General features: G+C 40.5%; 3 protein-coding genes across 5 annotated transcripts; all 3 read right to left on the minus strand.

Annotated features, from left to right (window-relative positions):
- Positions 1-735: 735 nt before the first annotated feature.
- Positions 736-12220, minus strand: LOC112681516 (heterogeneous nuclear ribonucleoprotein L-like). 3 transcript variants are annotated; one of them, XM_025551763.1, is made up of 7 exons: positions 11929-12220; positions 2597-2819; positions 2192-2512; positions 1761-1917; positions 1548-1653; positions 1366-1479; positions 736-1180 (listed from the first exon to the last, which is right to left on the minus strand). In XM_025551763.1, exons 2-7 carry the CDS (start codon positions 2725-2727, stop codon positions 849-851), a joined length of 1161 nt encoding a protein of 386 aa, XP_025407548.1. In that variant the 5' UTR covers positions 2728-2819; positions 11929-12220; the 3' UTR covers positions 736-848. The 3 variants fall into 3 exon arrangements, with proteins under 3 accessions (XP_025407548.1, XP_025407551.1, XP_025407549.1); XM_025551766.1 differs by lacking the exon at positions 11929-12220 and adding an exon at positions 3153-3493; XM_025551764.1 differs by lacking the exon at positions 11929-12220 and having other exon boundaries at positions 2597-3493.
- Positions 12221-14491: 2271 nt separating this feature from the next.
- LOC112681513 lies at positions 14492-15691 on the minus strand. The gene is made up of 2 exons (XM_025551761.1): positions 15249-15691; positions 14492-14579 (listed from the first exon to the last, which is right to left on the minus strand). Exons 1-2 carry the CDS (start codon positions 15689-15691, stop codon positions 14492-14494), a joined length of 531 nt encoding a protein of 176 aa, XP_025407546.1.
- Positions 15692-16092: 401 nt separating this feature from the next.
- On the minus strand, positions 16093-17799 carry LOC112681515. The gene is made up of 2 exons (XM_025551762.1): positions 17404-17799; positions 16093-17298 (listed from the first exon to the last, which is right to left on the minus strand). Exons 1-2 carry the CDS (start codon positions 17797-17799, stop codon positions 16093-16095), a joined length of 1602 nt encoding a protein of 533 aa, XP_025407547.1.
- Between the last annotated feature and the right edge of the window lie 3388 nt (positions 17800-21187).

Genomic DNA, 21187 nt, shown 5'->3' on the forward strand with positions numbered 1-21187 from the left:
TGCATAAGCCACCATGACATATTGCGGTTGATAGTAAATGTTATACTTTAAGCTCGATCATTTGCCATCATGGTCAACCTATGACTGAAGCCAATTATACATCAATAATAAAACATCAAAATAAATGGGCAAGATGTAACGATACATCTGTACAGTTTGAACGGTGACCTCGTCTTGACGTTTGCATAATAATAACGGAAAAAAAATAAAAAATATTACGTATAATAATGTATCAGTGTATTATTCAATATGATAATTTATAAAAAATAATGATACCCCAACAAAAACATTCCGACATCTCCGTGTAAAAAAATGCTAAGTAAAAAAAAAAAAAATGCTATAAAATGTTTGATAAAAGTTGGAATCTAAGTAAATAGTTTAACATGTAAAATGTATATGTCAGTAATTAATTAAAATTTAATAAAATTGATTTTTTTTATTAATTAATAATATGAATATTAATTATTTTAATTAAAATTGATCCAAATTTAGTTTACTTGGCTGGAAGATTCATTCTAAGAAATGTCTTGAAGTTTTTGTAAAAGATAATGCAGGACCCATTAAAATAAATAAAATTGTTTCCGGTCAAATAAACTAAATTTGGATTAGTTTTAGTTAAAATAGTTCATATTATAAATTAATATAAATAACTAATTTTTATAAAATTTGAATAAATTAACTGATAGATACATTTTAAACGATAGACCATTTACTTAGATTCCACCTTATATCACATTTTTTTTTTTTTTTTTACACGGAGTTGATGGAGTGTTCTTAATGGAATATTATTTAAATAAAGCCCGAACGAGGCGAATGTAAAATCTTCCAACAGAAAGCAAAGTTTACAACTATGTTGCGAGGTTATCGCAGTGCGTCACGCGCAACTGGTCCTGAAACGTTTCCGTTGGTCGTACGAGATTTCCTGTGCCGCGGTCTATGGCCTCCGTCACAACATCTCTTATTTCCCACAAAGTCCACGAGATTCCACCGGGACTGGTTGTCTGCTGGGTTGTACGCGCGACCGCCAACTCCACCGTGGGCGACGCATGTTCGGAATTATGAAACGACCTCCGAATGCAGGGCGCAATGCTCAGTAGCAGTTTGGACGAGCCTGTTGACTGCTGCCGGATATCAGACCATTTCGAGAAACTCAGTTTCGTCAGAAATGGGAATCTGGACTCTATAAGTAGAAGATAATTTATGTACACACACGCGAGTCATATTGATCATGCACTGAACTCAAAAACTGTCCTGGGTTCCAGTACACCACAGGGATAGGGGAATATAATTATTATGATACTCAAAATCCGGTCCTATTAGTGAAAATATTACTATAACTTAAATGATAGCATAAATAAAACATACTTGACGATTCAAATGGCATGTGATTCAACAAGAGAATCGTTTTTACCGCCAATTCGTTGCTTTTCATTTCAATCAGGCCAGTTGAACATTTGGCATCTGGACGTTTCTTAGGCACTAAAATAAAAAATCAATCTAATTAGGACCTCAATTATAAACGAATTCATTGGCGACGAATGACTCACAAATGGTTATGGATCTTATTGCGTCCATGGAACCAAGGGCGTCCGTCACCACTTTATGCATCTTTTTGGCGCAAATATCCAACGGTGCATTATAAAAATGTAAAATCTATTGAGAAGATAATTAATTGTCAGTCGTTCAACTATTGGATTACGTAAACTCGTTGTCCGTACGTCAATGTAAACACGTTTTAATACGCGAGCGTTTTCACTTACTTTTGACGGGGTCGCGAGACGTCGTTGATCTGCGTATTTCATCTCTTTTTCAACAAATCGGTTGAACTTGCTTTTCAGGTAAATTTTCTTAGCTGGCGTACCGTCTGATAAGGTTCTCGACGTTCCATGATCATTAATATAGGAATGTTTCGAATACCTAAAACAGCGACGACAGACATGATGCGATGTTCTATGATTTTATGATTTTCCTATATGCTATGATTTTTGTTTATAAGCATATTTACGCCACCTTTTGTTTGAGGTGATTCGGGATGATTATAGTTCTTGCAATATACTCGCGTAATACGCACTTTCTCGAATGTTTATCGTAATCCATAATCTTATTGGGGATCAAGAGAAACCTACCCTTACCCCGCCATTCAATCATAACCCGACGTAAAGAAATCCCAGTAGGAATTTACGACACTCACTTGACTTTTAGATTTGTAGTTTTATCCAACCGAATCAAGTTCAACTTGGACACACATCTCTTAGCAGCCTCGACGTCCTGCAGTTCGACGAGTACTTGGTTTCCGTTCAAAATCTTCACTGCTGTAACATTTCCGTAAATACAAAACAAATTAAAAACCTTATCGCAATTGACGTTCATTCTTTCCAATCCGTAAACGATTAGGACTCTGTTCGGCTCGCCACGCCACAAGGACTGCGGACAAGGCAATGGTCTGGTAGTATCACCACTACCGGGCTGGGATTGTCTGCCAATAGGTCGTTTTGACCGTGCTTTGTTGTTTCTAAACAAAAGTCGTCATTATTATGACAAACCTATTGTTTCACAGTCAATCGATCATGTATGTAATTATTTATCAAATATTTACCCTCCGCTCGAATGGTGGTTTTCTGACGACCCTAAATGCTGGTCGTCATTAAACTTTCGATTAGTGGATCGAACTGATGGGCCTGTGCGTCTTAAGTTGTTCTGGTAACATTCTGCCTTAACTCTGTCCATTATAGTATACTTCTTGTAAATCCCAAAGCTTTTACGAATATTTTTCAATATTTTCTGGCTTTTCTTCGTGAGGAAACAAACCGTACGTTGTCCTGATATATGTTGCCGTTAAGATAGGATTTAACGTTTAAACAATGAGAACAAAGAATACTACTTGTATTACAATTGACTGTCTTTCACACGGAAGACACTGGTATAATGAATTTAAAATATCAATAACCAACCTTTATAGGCAAATAAACACGTATTCATGGTTTCACTTTTTTTTATTTAGCCAATCATGATAAACAATTTTATTCTTAATATTTTCTTATATTTTTCTTTTTAGACAACTTCTATGATTTATCCCGCACGCGATTAGTATAAATAACGGAAAAATCCATATTTAATACAATATTTTATTAAGTATACGGTGAAAAGGATACAATTTGCCAAGGAAACAAATTCATGATATCTATATGAATATGTATCGCACAGCTTAGTTGTGTATTGCATATTATGTTCAGCGTGTTACATTAAGTTTATTCACACTGCAGCGAAGCGCTCCCAATTTATTTTTGTGTAGAACATTTATTCGTGATATAAATATTGAACCTGATGTATATATTTTTATGTCATCTGATATTATAACGTACTTTTTATGCATTAGGACAATTTTAGTTTTCAGATTATGTGTTATTAAATTTAATAGTATTTTACGTCTACTTAGATATATAGTAGGTACTTTAATGAAGAAAATGTATGGATATTGAAAGATGAGCAACAAAATTATTCATCACACGATATCACTATAATATTATCTAACAATAAATGAGATATAAAATATATACTACATTTACTAATACTTTATTAAAAATAAAAAAAATATATACATTTACTAATATTTAAAAAAAAAAAAAACTTTTTCACTGAGTCAGTCCGTTACAATAGTTTATCGCATATCATTGTAATATAAAATATATTTAAGTTTTCTATAAATTTTTAGTTTTAACATTTTATAAAAATTAAATATTTTAATTATTTTTAAATTTTTAAATTTTTATGTTCTACAAATACTAGTACATAACCGAATATATTTGATAAAAAAAGAAAAAAAAGAGATAAGATGGCGCGTCATATATGTAAACTTTGAACATACGTCGTAATTATGTTGGAGAAATAATTTTGCATATTCTCATAATTTTAAACGTATAATTATGTAATATTGTATTTTAAACAGTTGCTTAAAATAATAAAGTTATAATAAACAATTTTATCAATTTTACTTTAATACCTACTTAAGGCGGTTGAAAGTTGGTCGTTTATTCGTGCATTCAGATCAATAAGCGAAAGAAAAAAAAATACACTTTCAGAAGTCCAATTTTAATTTTGAAAAAATGTTTGGATATGTTTACTCCTTGTGTGTGTTATGTAGGAAATTGATATTTTATTTTATGTTTTTTAGTAACAATAAAGTAAATGTGAATTTTGGAAAAAAAGAAAATTAATTAGGTACTATAATAATGAAACAATAGAAAAAATCGAAAATCCATTTCCCATATAACCTAGAAAACAGAATAATGAATTTAAATATGTTTTCAAAATTAAAATCGATCCTTTAATACTGAGTGAATTTTTCCACCGTTTTTTGGGACTTCCGTTACAGCGTAGGAGTTGATACTTTTTCGATCGCAAAGATATTGACGTGTGACTGTGCGTAGGTGCACTATACGGATTTCCGAGAATTTTAGCCATGAGTATTATACGGACGATAAGAAATCAATTACATAAAGTTATAGCAGTATAATAATAATAATGATACACAGCTGCTAATAAAATATTATTCAGTATACGAGTATATGTGTATTTTTTTTGTGTGTGTCTGTTTTGGGGCAGTAAAAGTGCTTCAATTTTTAAAACCCAGGGTGGTTTCTAATTGCAAAGTGAATCTAGTTGGTGCTTTGGGTGGTCAAAAGTAAAAATCGAGAACTCGCTCTGATGTATAGACGTACAGTAGGGATAGAGTGGGCCTAGGTCATAATGTGTAATGCGGATGTGAATTTAGACTCGGAGTCTAACGCCTAACTTAACGGTTCGGAGTCTTCCAGCACCCGATCGTCGACTTCCATCGACTCTTGAGCGTCGGCCGAGTTGCTCGCAACCTCCGGTCAATCTGCCCTCGCGGGCGTTTCCGACCCGGATGTTGCTGGCTCCGACATCTCGCCGACGAGGGGCCCCTCCGAGGTGCTCTGGCGATGAGAGCCACGTGCCGGCTTTTTTATCCGGTACTGCTGGCTGGGTCCGGCTCGTCCAGTTTGGGACTTCTTCCGCACCTCCGCCAACTTGCGACGTCTGCATTCCGTCCTGCGCTCCGCGTCCCTCTTCCGTTTCTGGATGGCCTTGTTAGATGGTCTTGGAGCTGACTCCCTGCTTGTGCCTGGTGTCGGCGTCGGCGTTGGCCAAGGTTCCAGGGGCCCCGGTTTCGTCTTCGGCGGCACAGGCGATGGTGATGGTAGCCGGTCCTGATATGCCACTCTCGACGGTATACCCGCCCACTCCGTTGTTGGCGGATGTGGATCCGCCGCTGGCCAGCATGGGTGTAGTAGCAACCCTGGGGCCGGTCTCACCCACCGAATTGTTGAATCCGCGATTTGAGTTTTTTCCGGGGCGGGAACTGTCCAGGGTTGTGAGCCTGGGGTCGGCCGCGGTTGCGAGGCTGGATTCGGCCACGGATCCATCATCGACGGTGACTCGCTGGTGTTGGTTTTAGGTACTGGCGTACCTCTGCCGCCTGGTCCGCCTTCCCCCTACAATAAGCCGCCCACAATATTGAGTCGGCTTTTAGGGCCGCTATCGTCGCCCTTTTAATCTCTTCCACCGACATCGTCCATCTCCCGTCCATGAAGTTGGTGCTGAAATGAATCTTGTCTATTATCGGGTTCCGTTAATAGATTTGCGCGTTTCAGGCATGACACCTGGATTGTCCGGGGTGGCAGCTGATCAGTCGGAAATATTTAAATATTAAATTTTCCGATTCGATTTTCCAATATGACTATTCCCCACCATTTAAGTGCGAATCCCGCGTGGAACCCTAGATGTGCTTTGGACAGGTGGTGGGCTTTTAATATACCAGTTCCCCTTCCGTAAATTTGCTATTCACGGTCCCTCTGTCCTTACCCGGTTCACCCATTACTTCTAGGTTCCTCCTTGTCTTTTCGCTATCTACTGCGTTTTCCAGCACGCCCTCGTGTACAAGTTCCCAGTCCCCAGGCCTTTTGCACTCTTTTCCGAGTGCCAGTACCGAGAGGGGGGGTATTCCCGTGTACACGTTGCGGCCGTTTCGAATCGCGTATAGAATAGGGGCTAGTTTCATGTCCCAGGTGCTATGTTTGTCGTCGATCAGCGCTGCTCGGAGTCCCTTTTTTAGGTCCTGATTTCGGCGTTCGACCTGGTTGGTTCTCGGGTGATAAATGGGAGTGGTCCAACCTTGTGCCCTCCATCGTTCAAGCGCGTTGAGCATCTCGTTCGGCACGAATTGAGGGCCGTTGTCGCTAAGGTAGATCCGGGGGTATCCGAAACGTGAAAAAAATTCACGTTCTTGAGTATCGACAATGGTTTTCGTAGTGGACGTTCCCAGCGGGTATGCTTCGGTTCACCGACTGAAACAATCGATGGCGACCAGAATGTACGACTTCCCCCTGTTCGTACGAGAGTAGGGGCCTATTAGGTCAATACTGACTACCTCCCAGGATTGTCTGGGTTTGCGGGTGGACATAGGTTCATCCGGTCGTGAGTTTAGAGGTTTGGTACATGCACATATGTGACATGACCTCACATACAACCTCACGTCGTTTTTTAAACCTTTCCAGTAAAAACGGTCCTTGACTTCCCTGTACGTCTCTTTCCACCGCAGGTAACTTTCGATGATGTGGTCATGATACCGTCAAACCATATGTTGTGATCGGGATCGAGGTATGACGACTTATGTGTGTCCCTTTACGTTCCTTCGCAGGAGGCCATCTGTTAGGACATAACTGTCCGTATGATCGGGGGCGCTTCTGGTGTTACACGCGGGGGACTATACCAGTTGCATATCCCCAAGAACCTCCGTAAGTCCCTAATTTTGTTTGGTACCGGAAAATTATTGATGCACTCCAATTTCTCTGGTTGTTTGTGAATACCCTCCGAGTCGACCAAATGCCTTAGAAATGAAATTTCGGTGGATCCGATCCTACATTTCTTGATATGGCAAGTCAATCCGAATCGCATTAATTGTTCGAGAACTTTGTCCAGATGGTATCGGCGTTCGTCCAGATTTTCGGAAAAGATAACGATATCATCCAGGTAAACTTGAACGAATTCGTCCAGATAATCACGTAGAACTTCGTTCATTAGCCGTACAAATGTCATGGGACTATTTTTGAGATCAAAGGGTAGTACTCTAAATTGATATTTCCCCCTGCGAGTCCGAAATGCTGAATATTTCCTAGCGTTCGGGTTAAGCGGTACTTGCCAGTATCCTGACTTAAGGTCCAGTACGCTAAATACTTTCGCCCTTCTCATTTGCCTAATTAATTTGTTTTAATCTGGCATCGGGTACGCTTCAGACTCGGTTACGTCGTTCAGCCGTCTGTAGTCAATGCAAAGATGGAGGAATCCATTCTTTTTTTTAGCTAAGACGACCGGGGCTGACCATGGGGAAATACTTGGTTCCACTAGTCCCTGTGATTCCATGTCCCTAATTTTATCATCAATGATGGCTTGTTTAACGAACGGGTAGGAGTACGGTTTGAGTGCGATGGGGGTATTTTTTTTTTAAATTATGTCGTGTTCTATTAGCTTAGTCCGGCCTATCCTATCGTTGAATACATCCGCGTACTTTTCAATGATTTTAAGAAGTTCCGCGCGGGATTCCAGGTCGCCGGAGATTTCCAGGGCTGATAGGTCGGGAACTGTGAGGGGGATACTTGCACGGCCTTTCCAACACGCAGTGGTTCTCCTCCGCGCGCCGAGGTGAATGGTACATGCGGCGTAATCCCAGAAGACTTCGTTTTCAACGAAAGTCATGTCCTAGTAGGACGTCGCAGTATAAATCATCCATAATGGTGGCCGAGAAAGAAATATGGAGGTCACCGATTTTTGTCTCGAAAGCAGCAGTTCCACTGGTTGAAGTGGTGTGACCGTCCGCCGTTCGAACTAATGATGCTTGTCCATTTATGATGGTTCCGAATTTACGAGCAATTATTGGGCTTACATATGATTTTTGTGCCTGAGAGTCTAAGAACGCTGTTACGAAGCCTGACGTAAACTCGAGTTCCACTGCTGGGGTGGGAATTTTGTTGGGGCATGTTTGATTAGCGTTCAAAGATGTGGGCGTCTTATTTGAGCGGGACAACTGGTTCTCAACCACGGCGTCGGAACTTTTCACGGCGGGGTGAACCACCATTACGAGTGCATCCGTGCCGGTTGCCTCTGTGCTCCGAGACTGTTCCACTTGGGCAGGCGAATGTTCCGATAGGGTGGGCGTAGTATGATCTGCCGCATCCCCGTTGACGTGGTCAACCATTCCAGTCCCTATAACCTTTGTCCGTACACCTAAGGCTTCCCCTGAAACCGGATGACTACCACTTGTGCAGTGGTAGGTATAAGAGGGGTGGTGTAGGTTGGGGAGTTGAGGGGGGCGCCGACTTGTGGTTGTGGGAGGTACGCCGGAAAGTCGGAATTCGATGTGGAGGTGTGTACGGAAGATATTTTTGAGGATGGTGGTTCGAAAATCATTGAGCCTTTGAACCCCGATTTTCCTGTCGAACGTCCGTTGACAATATCTCCGTTTACAATGCCAAAGTCTGATGATGATGCTGTGCGTAAATTCGCTTGTGATTTTTTTGAAAAATGATTGGAGGTGGGTGGTCGGACTAATTCCCCCGTCTCCTTCGTCGTTACCCGAAAACGTCGGTGGGTGAGGACATGTGTTGTTCCAGTGGTCCCCCCCCCCCACAAATCCTGCATGGTCACGGCGGTTTCCTTCCATCCGGTCTACGGTTTGGGGGTTGTGTTGGATCACGGTTTTTCCAACGCACTTTGTTGCGAGTTTCAGGCGGTACGCGGTCTTGTGCGCAGGGGCATGTGGTGAACGTTTGCGGGTCCAGGACTTCGGCTATGCGACGCAAATCTCCGAAAGTTTCCGGTCTCTGTAATCGCACATGTGTCCGAAATTCGTCTCGCATCAATCCGGCGATTATTCCTACCGTCTGTGATTCCGATAGTCGGGTGTTAACGCGGCGTGCAAGTTGGTTTTTGACCAAAACGAATTCGATGAGCGACTGGATGGCGAGTTGTTTCACTGAAACAATTTCTGCGCGTATTTGGGTCTGAATTTCGGCGTTGTCGAAATTTTCCAAAAATTCCATCCGAAATTCCTCCCAGGATAGATCCAGGATCTTGATGGATGTCCACCAATCTCCGGCTATCCCTTTCAGTTGCGGCTCGACCGTTCTTGTCCGACCAGCCAAATGAATATTAGTGTTCGTAATTCTTATATTATCATATTATATTTGTGTTATTTATATTAGCATATCATTATTGTATTATCTTAATTATTGTAACCGGTCCGCGCACATAGGAGACCAGCGACGAATCTCGATAACGTTTTTTACCCACCGCGTATACCGACCGCAACATTGTGCGAGACCGTTACCGCAAATTGTCGTGTTTTATTCTGTGTTAAATTAATTATCGTTCCACTGTTATTATTGTTGTGTTGTCAAGTTTGTTTTTTAATAGTAGTCAACACCATCGAACAAGAAAATTGAGTTATTTTATTTACGTCCTTGTGTCCGATACTTAATTATTACATTCTTACCGACCACAAAACAAATACCCATTTATACAGTCCACATATCTAAGGAACAATTAGCCTGACCTAATATGGATTCCGCGTTCTCAATAAACCGTACCGGGTCCTCTGCCTTTGTTCCGGAGAACTCGGGAAGGGACACGCGTGCTGCGCGAAGATCCTCGTACGGAATTAGGACAGAACGTTTGGGGCTATAGGGTGGACTCGAAAATGTGTGATGTGGCCTACTCAGTGGGTGCACGTCCGCGAAATGTACGGACCGTTCCGCGGGTACGCGTTCGGTTCGCGTGTCACGGGTAACGTCGTACCATGCGTTAGTAGACCGTTGCGTCCGGTGAACACTTCCGACTTCGCGGTGGTCATCCCTATGTGGATCAATGTCGGGTACCCGTTCCGTACTATAAAGGCGGGGGCTGGATGGGTGAAACATCGCCTGTCCGCCTCGCTGATCCCAACGCGGGTCCTCTAAAATGCGTGTGTCGGTTGGTGTGTCCGATGGCGGTAACGGTTCGGTTCGCGGGCGTACACCGAACTCGATTCGCCTGATACTCTCCGCGACCCGACGATGGTCGTCGAAGTAATGGGCCAGGCACGTTTCGAGGGTCATCAACCGCGATTTGATTTGATTCGGTCCCGAACCGTTGTTTACTGCCAGCCGAATCGATTTCCACTATTCGTGCGCGGCCTGTATGTGTATGGTGTCGGACGCGTATGTGTCTGAATTAGTATCGAGATGGTTCGGCTGTATGTTGGTCGGTTCGCTGTTTCGCGGTGATTCGCTAGTAGCGCTTTTCCGGCCACACTGGTCACTGTCCGTATTCGCCTCGGTTCGGGGACTCGCGTAATGTGGGAATCGTACCGATCCGGTCTCAATACCTCTCGATATAAAATATTCGGCCAGACGAGTCTCGAGATCAAACTTCGCACCGCCGGTGGGTAGCTCACGTTGTTCATACTCATAACGCAGTTCGGTGATCGTCAACTTATTTAAAAATTTTTCCGACATGTCCAAAAAAATTTTGAAGTCGGTGTGGGTAAAACACAAAAAAAAAAATAATAATTTGTCTTCCGTAACTGTACGGCGATGGGTCGACTCTACCGTCGGTAATTTGATACGGAAAGTAATAGCAAACAAAACAAAAATATGAATTGTGTGTGTATATATTGTGGCGACCCCCACTACGATTATCACGGCGATTCCCGCGCTCGTGGTGGCCTACCAAAACAGCGGTCGTTCGCCGACCGCCTCCAGTCGTCTTTTCCCCGCGTCAACGCTTACGTTTGTCACCGTGACCAAAAATGTATTTTGTTGGTGCTATGTGAACTAACTCATTTATCTTTTTTCTCGTACAATAAACTTATTTCGTAAACATTAAATTCTAAACTCGTAGTTTCTTAAGGTAACCTTTTTCCCTGTTGTGGCCTACCGTCGTTGGTGGTAGGGGGAAAACACTACAACGCAGTAATTTTGATCATATTTTGATCAAATTACATTCATCGAAATTCAATCATAGTGCTTACGACCGTGATCTAATACACACGTAGGTTTCATCACCTTCATCATGATGCAACGACAATTAATTTTGAATAATAACCTTATGATTTGCGAGATTCTTAGACAAGAGGCAGCATTTGAAGATGAATTACTTTTAAGGATTATTGATTTTTCTTTAAAATGAATATCTTTATGCTTAGGGTGAGCACTGTCAAAAATTTCCTTATTTTGTTGGACATATTCAATTAAAATTTCGTCCTCAGTTGAGGAAAAAAACAAATTTTTTCGACATTATCAAACTTTTGACGCAAGAGGTCCGTACGCGACACTAGTCCAGACTAATACTGCGTCCGGACGCACTGCGACATTTACCGACGCGCTGCGTTAAACGCAAGTAGGAAAACAGTCACAACTAAAATGCATGTACCTAGTAACAATGCGTCTGACGCTGCGTTTGGACGCTGCGTCTGGACGCTGCAGGGAAAACGTACCTTAAACGCACCTTAATGTGTCGCGGTCCGGAGACTCGTCCGTATCGCGGTTCCGAAGTCGTTTCGCGGACCGGTAATCAGTTGACGGCGGCACGGTGTGTGTTATTTCGGTAAAGATACGTTCGATATGCCGCGATTCACGCGTGCGGGACGGCGGGTCGCGGTGTATTCGGGGACGTAAGTACTTCCTAATATTACTGCGTATGTCACGACCGGTTTTTCGCGCTCGCGTGCTGCGATATCTCCGCCGCATGTTGGGGACTCGGCGCGTGTCAGCGATATAGACGAATATAGCGTCCGGGTTTTTCCCTACCCGTGATATATTTACGTAAAGAAAATGAAGCAAAGCGCGATTTACAAACTAGCGAAAAGTATCTTACCTTGCCTAGTCACGTTACTGACCGGGAAGAATTCCTCTGCGGGGAGCCAATTTTGTCGTGAGCCGGGATGTCTTCGGTACGACCCACAATAATAATAATAAAACTTTGATGTTGTTCACTAAACACGCCATTGAATAAAAATAACCGGCAACGTAAATTCGGATTCGAAAGATTACTTTAATCTGTGGAATTGAATTATGTAACACAATGAAAATTGAATAATGTACAAAGTTAAAATGTTGAATATAAAAGAAAATGACGTACATATGACCGACGGTGGTGTCCACGTACACGGTTGGGAAAGAACAGACCCGAACAGACCGGTTCGATAGTATTCCGTGCGGACGTCGTCGCGACCGTTCGCGTCCCCTGTCCATAGATTGATGGGAGGGACGGGGTGTCGCGGCGGCGTTGCGTGCCGCGGTCTGGTGGTTGATGAGAGAGACACAGGCACGGTCGGCGACAGACGTTTCGATAACGGCTGCCGCACGGGTCCGCGTCAAAGTTTTACAGCTAAGTCATCTTCACCTGGTTTTTAAGCGTGTTGGTTCTATGTCTTCAGGTTCTGCTGTATAATACTCAATTTTCGTATGGTCTTGGCCAGAGGCGTAGCCAGGATTTTTAAATGGTGGGGGGGCTAACCACTTTTTTGGATAAGTAAGGTAAGAGAGGATATGAGAATTCACCCTTAACCCTACCACCAAGTTTCTAAACGTAATTCAAGCATTTTAGTATAGTTTTAAAAATATTTATTAATATATAATTTATAATAATAATAATTTTGGTGTCAGTGTTCAGTCACTTGCTCCACTCTGACAGCTGCATCCTCTTAGGCGAATTTCTGGCAAATTCAGTTATTATTTCACTTTCATCGAATTGCTCTTTTTTTATTTATATTAGCCATAGCTAACCCATTCAGTCTGTTTTCCAACATGTTGCTTCTTAAAAAAATTTTTAAGCGATTAAGTGCTGAAAACGTTCTTTCCGGAGTGAAAGAGGTAACTGGTAACGTGGCGAATAATTGTGAAAGTATTTTAATGTTAGGTCGAAGATTGGTGCGATGAGAGAGTAAATCAAGAGCAGAATTCGGTTTTGGAAGAGTATTTTGACTCCATTGTTGCCTACATATGAACAGGTCAGCTCTGATTGTAGATGAGGAGATCATGGAGATCTTGGACGTATATTTTAGCAGCTTTTATAATATTTTTATCGTCATACATATTTAAATTGGCCGGATAAGTCCTTCAAGTGGCATAACATCAATAAGCCTTTGATAAAATGAGCATCCATTGATTCTATTAAATAGTCAAGATACATTATACATATAAACATGGCCCATGGGGAGGCTATAGCCCCCTTAGCCTCCCCCTTGGCTACGCCACTGGTCTTGGCGCGTTTGTGAGTTGAACAATTCCTCGAACATTTTCCCAAATTGTTTTACAATTTCTTTTCCTGTTAATAGTGCTCCGTTTTCTTCTTTCATTATCTCTGTTCTGGTTAGGTTATATCCCATTTTTAATTTTTTTGTTTGTTTGAAGAAGAGTCTCGGATTTGTCCTATTATCTTCAATCTACTTTATTCTTTCCTTTTCCCATAATCGTTTTTCCCTTCTTATTATACTCTAAGTTTCTGGGCAAAATTTCTATTGTTTTCTGTGTTTGGGCTTGTAAACATCACTGATTTCGCTGTATCCATTTCTTCGATTGCATTTTGAAACTTATCGTTAAACCATTTACGTTTTTGTACTTTTATCTTATTTCCTAGGTATACCAATGCACTTGTTTTTATTATAACCTTTATTTTTTTTCCAACGGGTCTCAATGTTTTCTGCCCTCTATTCCTCAATTTAATTGGTTTTTTAGTTAACTGTTAGATTTATTTAATTTTTCGTAATTTTTTATGTTATCTACGAGGTTGTGGCTATTAATATATTAATTTGGCTATTAAATAACGGGATTTTTATTAGAAAATATTTTTATTTACAATTTTTAATAATTTAACATTTTTCCCCTTCTATATACTCTTTTCCAAGTTTGACAAATAGATTCATTCGTATTTTCTATTGGTTGAAACATTGTTGGAAACAGGGACTGAGACCGGACCGAAAAAAATCGGTTACCAAAACACCTAGTGCAAATTAAAAAACCGAAAATAACCGTTACCTGTATTTTATATTTTTAATAGACCCTAACCAATACCGAAACCTATAGACAATATCAAAAGAATACCGGTTTTTTTTAAGGGTTTTTCACTGTTTTCAAGTTCCTATTGAAATCTAAAGAAATTACTCTTTAAACTAAAAATATATTATTTAGAAACCATAATTACGTATAATAATTTATATTATACAGTATTTACGCAATGTTATATTCGGCCGTCAACCAATGAATATAATATTATTGTCTAAGGAATATTAATATATATTATGTATATGTTAAAGTGGCCACACACTACGGTTTTATTTGTCCATGTACTGTGTTCGCTCGTTTTTAGTTCGTACACCGATGAACGACATACACTCGGTTTTGTATCATTGTATAGTGTTCAAACAACACGGATCATTTTATTCGTACATCCACACACGTTTTCCTTTCAATATGGGACCTGTATCACGTACCGAGTGTTTGGCTACAGCCGTTTCAGCAGCCACACTACAAATAATTAAAAAAGAGAATAGTATTGATCTTTCAAAGAGCAACTAGAGATATAAAACTCTACTATATAATGGAAATGAGTGATGAAGTATGTAAAAATAATAGAATTTTAAAAATAATCAATAGAATAATAATTTGTACATAATTTGTTAGTTTATTATTATTATTTAATTTAAAAAGTTTTTAGAACTGCGCGGTTTTAGTTCGAACACCGAATATGGACAAAAAATCAAACTCCTCAGTTTTTACTCCGTGTCCGTTTACGGTGTTTTTCTTCCGTTTTATTGCTCACACATTATCGGTGTACGTTGTTCGAACTACACCGTACATGGTACACGGACAAATAAAACTGTGTGGCCAGTGTCGGCCTGGCCAAGGCAGCTAGGCAGCAACCGCTGCCTGGGCCCCCGTCTTTTTTTTTTTTTATGTATATTTAAATGTAACTTAACGTTTGTATATAATAATTACAAGGAACACTTGGTCGTAAAGTATTTTAACTTTTAAATCTATAATTAGAATAAGTAAATCGTACTTCTTACTATCTTAGTCAGGTTTTATAATTGTGCTGTAGTTCAATAAATATAATTTATAATAATTATGGATGAACGATCTTGATATTAAATAGTATTGAAGAACGATTAATTCCAAATGAAAATAATATTCAACCATACCGTATCAGTACATAACTGAAATTCTTGAATTTCATCGTCTGGAGAGTCACGCCAAAATATATGCTGGTACAGACGGTCTTCCGAACGAATAAGAATTTGTCGATACATTTTAACTATGTCCGCAGTGAAGATGTATTTGTGCATGCGGCATCGAAGCAAAATGTCACGGAGATCCGCCTGTAATTTCGGACCTGTGCACAACACGTCGTTTAATGATTTACCGGATGATGTTGCCGCGGAAGCGTCGAAAACTACACGGAGTTTGGATACATCATCGTCGGATTTTAATACCGCATGGTGCGGAATAATATATTTATCTAGTTCCGGAGCGACGCGCATGTGTCCAAGGGCTTGATAATCGGACATAAACTTTCTATATGTGGTATACAACTCGGGTTCCTTAATCAGACGTGATTCGAGGTTCAAAAACCGTTTCATCGCTATTGAGCGGGAATCGCCGAGACCGTGACTCGATGATGTCTGAGACCTGCCCGAACGCACAAATAAATCCCGAAATGGGAGGGAAACGCAAAATGACCAGATTGATCACGTGAAGTAGACTTAGAAAAATGTTCTTCGCACCATTGGTCCTCAGTAGTGGGCAAATTAGGTGTTGAGGGTTCTTCTATTGCCCAAAATTCGCGAAGAAGATCACCGATCGGTGGGATTACGGTCGTCGTCAGCGCGACTTGAAGTGAAGCATTAGTTGTTGCGATAGACCCGAAAACTACTCAACCGAGCATGCTGTCCAAAGCCGAGGGAAAACCAGAGTGGTGTTCGACACCCGCATGAGAACGCACAATACTGGGAAACACATCTGCGCCGAATAAAACATCTATTCACGCCGGAACGTCAAATTTTCTGTCTGCGAGTAAAAGATGTCGATATTTTTCACGGATACATACAGGCAATTTGGACGCGGGCATTGCGGCAGTAATTTGCTTTAAGACAACTAAATCAACAGCGGTAAAAACATGTTCTGGGTCAAAATGTGACGAAAACTGACAATTAGTGATGCCTTGAACGTGAGAGACTGGATGTTGCGCGAGACCTACAATATGCGTAGAAAAATTACGTTTAGGTAAGCCAAGACGAGCTAAACAATCACTGGTTATGGCGGAGATCTGTGACCCGCTGTCTAACAGTGCGCGAACCGCGTGCAGACGTCCCCACGCGTCCTTAACGAGTATGACTGCTGTACCTAATACGACAGTAGAATGGGTTCGGGCGGTACCAGCAAACGACGTGGTGACACTCGACGACGGTTGCGCGTCCGAACTGGCACACAATGTAATACTGTCCGGAGTCGTTGATTTTTCTTGATTTCGATGTAGCAACGAATTATGACGTCGGCTGCCGCATGACGCACAGCCCCTCTTTGATGAACATAAATCTACTAAATGAGATGAATGCATACATCCGAAGCACAATTTACGTGATGTCACGTATTCTCGGCGCTTGTCGACCGTTAGTTGTTTGAATGTCGGACATTGTTGTAATACATGACCAACTTTATTACACATTAGACAATTCCGTGAAGTAGATTTTAACGAAACGGAAGTAGTGGTTATGAATATAGATTTCGTTGGGACGGTATGTTTTCCGCGAAGAAGAGTCTTTTCGTGGCATTTTTCTGGACGATCAATTTTGACAGTAGTTTTAAGACCTTCTAAAATTTGGCAACGGCGTTGGACAAACTTCATTAATTCATCGAAATCGGGGATCGTCGATCGCGAAATACTTGATTCAAATAATTGTAATGTGGTGGGATGAAGGACACGAGATCCCATATGGAATAACAAAAAATTGGCCAAATCTTCGACACCGAGGGATCTTATTACGGAGACATTTTCTTGAAATGTATTTATGAATGCCATTAATGAAGCTACAGATTCTTGATTCATTGATTTGAACTCGAAGAGTTTATCTAGGTGAGCTGAAGCTAATATGTGTTTGTTATCGAAACGATTCGATAAAATTTCCCACGCTATTTTATAATTATCCGCCGACAACGGTATGGATCGTATGAGACCTAATGCAGAACCCTAAAGACACAATAACAAATAGTGAAAACGCTCCGCGTCACTAATAGTTGGATTGTCATGTACGAGTGATACGTAAATGTCACGAAATGAACGCCAGTGCAATACGGAACCATCGAATCTCGGTAATGACACGGAAGTTTGAGCAATGGTAATAGTGGACGACGTAGTTGCCTTGTCATTAGGAGCACACTCAGACGATATGAGTTCGATTTCATAACACATGGTCTTCATTGATGTAACAATAGGATCATCAACAGTTTCAAGTTCAACCAAACGATCGAGTGCGACTAGAGCTTGGAAAACAGAAGCGTGTTCGGTGCGAAATTGGGTGACAAAATAGTCTAATTTCGCAATTCGCGTAGTTAGAGACGATAGTTTTGTATTATCGGACCGAGCTTCTAAAGCTACAGCGTTCATCTCGTTAATAGATCTTAATGCACGGCTACGCAAAGCATGTGCAAACGCCAGCGATGAAACATGGTCTTGAATTTTGGGCGGCATAGTGAAAATATTTCAATATTGCTTGATTAATATTTCACTAAACGAACAATGAGCGACGACGAAGAGAAAAAAAAAATAACACGAATAAAATGTAAAAGATAACGTTTAAATCAATACAAAGGTGACTGATAGCGATAAAGAACGTAGACTGATTAAGTATCACGATGACACACAACGGCTGATAATCGAAATAACGCTGTAAAACGGACAGTCGAAATAATAACGACGAAGTCAACTATAGTGCGGCCAGCGAAACTAGAAGCTTGACGGTCACGCGCCCTAGTGGCCGTTTTTCATTAGGGCTACGAAGAATGATTTCCCGCGTAAAACAATTTCGAACACATTTACACTTGTTGTATAGACCTGTTTCACAGCTACTCGTACGATACGCGCGCTTATCATATATTCTTACGTGTGGCTATGAAACGGGCCTTTACTAAAAACATAACATTTGATATTTTTGTAATACACATTTTTTATTAATTTATTATCACGTTATCAAAATAATAATATAATAATAATAACATTTAAAATATTTACAATTGTTTTCGAATTTTAATAATAATTATAAAACTCTACTCATCGTAGTCATCGTCATCATCGTCGCTCGAACTGCTGTCATCTGGATAAATTGTTAAAATAATCGGCTCTAATATTTCGTCCCTCAATCCTGCTTTATAGAAATCTTCTTCTTGAATTTTCACGCAATGTTCTCCACATTTGGCCCAATCATCAGCAGTTACCGCATCAATTTCTTTATGGACAAGTGCTTCAACATCAGCAATTTTAAATGTTGTTTTTTTCAGCAACTCTCCCTTTAAATTGTGCCCAAATTAATTCTATGGGATTATACTGACAGTGGTAAGGTGGAAGTCTTACCACTTCATGTCCCATTTGTTGTGTCGATTGTTCCAACTTATAAATTTTTTCACGTGGCATCGTAAGTTTGACTTTTGCCCGTAATTCATCTAGAGTTTCTACGGGAGAAAAGACTATATTTTTTTTCGCGCAACCATTGTTGAACATCCGTCTTCCTACTATTTGACTTCGGGTAGTCCTCGAGTAATGCAGAATGATATGACACGTTGTCCATAACAATAACGCTGGGCTCTTCCAAGTTCATTAACATTTGCAAATACCAATTTTCAATGATTGTAACATTCATCTGTGAATGATAATCTTTGGTATTGCCAGAGTTACAGCGAAAAATTAATTTTTCATCTTTGACAAAACCAAAGGAAGGAGACCCAGCGTGACAAATCATAAGGCGACTGCGTTTCCCTGTAGGTACTTTTAGGCCCTCTGTATTTTCGTGGTTTTGCCAAATATATCCCCGAGTATGATTTTGGTTAACCCAGGTCTCGTCTAAATAGACTATTGGTCGAGTATCACCATTTATACGAAGCTCGTTCATTCTACGTAAAAATTTTACGCGCGCAGCTACTATGTCCGACCGTCCCATTAGAAATTTGCGTCCGTCATTACACCTTTTATATTTAAAATTCAGTTTTTTCAAAACAATTTTTATTGATGATTTCGACCCCCGGTAATCAGTTTTTTCTCGCAACGCTGCTAACATTTATGCACTTGTTGGAAATTCTTCCTTGTCATAAAAGCTGTGGACCACCCTTCTGACCACTTCACTGTCGAAATCGTCAAGATCAGTGACAGATTTGTTACGACTGTAACGTTTTCTAGGTGATCGAAATTTTATATCTGTAGAACTTCCGACACCTAACTCTTCTTCGACATCAAGAGATACAGTTTTGCTTTCCTTACAAATTCTCTGTACAGTAGACCGACTTACCCCACAAGCATCTGCCGCACGCTCTTGACATAGTCGGAAAAATTTGCCACTTCCGGTTGGTCTTCTTTACTGGCAAACATTTTAAAATAATTGTACACGTTGTACATAGTTTTTTTGGTTTGAGAATGTATATCTGGCCGGATCGACATTTCAATTGAACAATATACGAACAAAAATGGTGAAAAACCGCAAAAAACAAAAATGCACAAATAAACAGTAAGAAATTCGTAACAAACTCGGTTCAAGACAGGCGATGACGCTGGTAGTCGTCGATCATTTCCCGTGAAAAAACCGGTTGGCGACGGAGCGGCGCGCTGTCTCGACAGAATCGTTATTACATTGACGGGCACGTACTCGTTGGTTTGCGCGGACGCGCAAAGGCTTTATTGTGCAGTTTAATCTGTTCCCAACAGCCGCATTTACACGTATAAATTTTATAATGACGCGAAACGTCTAAGACAAAAGTTCATTAAATAGTGTACGGCCGCACGGCGCTCTCGGTTTTCCGAACGAACACGCACCGCACCGCACCGCGAGTAGTGGCCGTGACTTAAACGCCGCGCGCTTGCGGATCGCGAAAACACTTAACAGCGCATTCTCTTAGCCGTCGTACACGTTTCACTTTTGGTATCACGTCCTCTTAAAATACAAAGAGCTACATTGAAATGTATATGAATTTTTTTTAATAGCAGTCCGCACTCCTGCTTTGCTATCTTCAAAATGAAGAAGTAAAAATATAAAATAAATATATTCTAATCTTAGATGTTATATGAAACAAATATTAAGGTATGTCCACACTAGTGCGTTTTCGTTTTCACCTTTCGATTCCACTTGCGTTTCAACTTGCTCTTCGTCATTCGATAAGCGCATGCGATTGTTAAATAGTGCTTTAAATGCATGCTTCTTTCTGTCCACATCTGTGTCTACGCCAGCAGTCGTTTTTCACCGTGCGGTATAGTTAAAACTAAAAAGTATGTCAGATTCAAATTTACTTTTAGGTATTTCTGCAGCGTACTATATTATCGCGAATGCGAAAAAAAAACGTGAGAAAAAACGTTCCAAATGGATAAAAAATGATTTTAAAACAAAAAACTTCAGTATTATTAACGATTTGCAATTGGACGAAGACTTCCTGTTTGGAAACTTTACGCGAATGTCCAAAACAAATTTCTTTTCGTTATTAAAAATGATCGAGCCCGAAATTGTAAAACAGAATACCAAATTTAGAGAGGCAGTACCGCCTAACATAAAATTGTTAATAACACTTCGGTATTTAGCTACTGGTGATTCATTTTCATATCTTATGTACCTATTTAGAGTTTCCACACACTCAATATAAACGAAAAATTCAAAATGATATAAATCAAAATACTGAAATAAAAAAATAATTACAAAAGTCGCAATCAAATCGCACGAAAAATCCACTGGGCTTGGAAACACGTGCTTTGTCGCATGCTGAACAAAACTTTTCTCCGTTCAACTCGATAGACGCATGCGTTATTGAATGCGCTTCGTTCGTCATCGCATGCTCTACGACGCATGCGCTTATCGCAAGCAAAAACGCACTAGTGTGGACGTACC

The sequence above is a fragment of the Sipha flava genome, unplaced genomic scaffold, assembly GCF_003268045.1.
Source record: "Sipha flava isolate LNK unplaced genomic scaffold, YSA_version1 19231_pilon_pilon, whole genome shotgun sequence".
Lineage (NCBI taxonomy): Eukaryota > Metazoa > Arthropoda > Insecta > Hemiptera > Aphididae > Sipha > Sipha flava.

Coding starts and splice junctions, on each gene's coding strand:
- LOC112681515 (XM_025551762.1), bottom strand. CDS start 17,799: ATGCCGCCCAAAATTCAAGACCATGTTTCATCGCTGGCGTTTGCACAT. Junction 17,299..17,403: donor TACCGAGATTCGATGGTTCC/GTATTGCACTGG, acceptor TTGTGTCTTTAG/GGTTCTGCATTAGGTCTCAT.
- LOC112681513 (XM_025551761.1), bottom strand. CDS start 15,691: ATGAAACGGTTTTTGAACCTCGAATCACGTCTGATTAAGGAACCCGAG. Junction 14,580..15,248: donor TTATGTACTGATACGGTATG/GTTGAATATTAT, acceptor AATTATTTGTAG/TGTGGCTGCTGAAACGGCTG.
- LOC112681516 (XM_025551763.1), bottom strand. CDS start 2,727: ATGGACAGAGTTAAGGCAGAATGTTACCAGAACAACTTAAGACGCACA. Junction 1,918..2,191: donor ACTACAAATCTAAAAGTCAA/GTGAGTGTCGTA, acceptor TCGCTGTTTTAG/GTATTCGAAACATTCCTATA. Junction 1,480..1,547: donor AATAAGATCCATAACCATTT/GTGAGTCATTCG, acceptor TTTTTATTTTAG/TGCCTAAGAAACGTCCAGAT.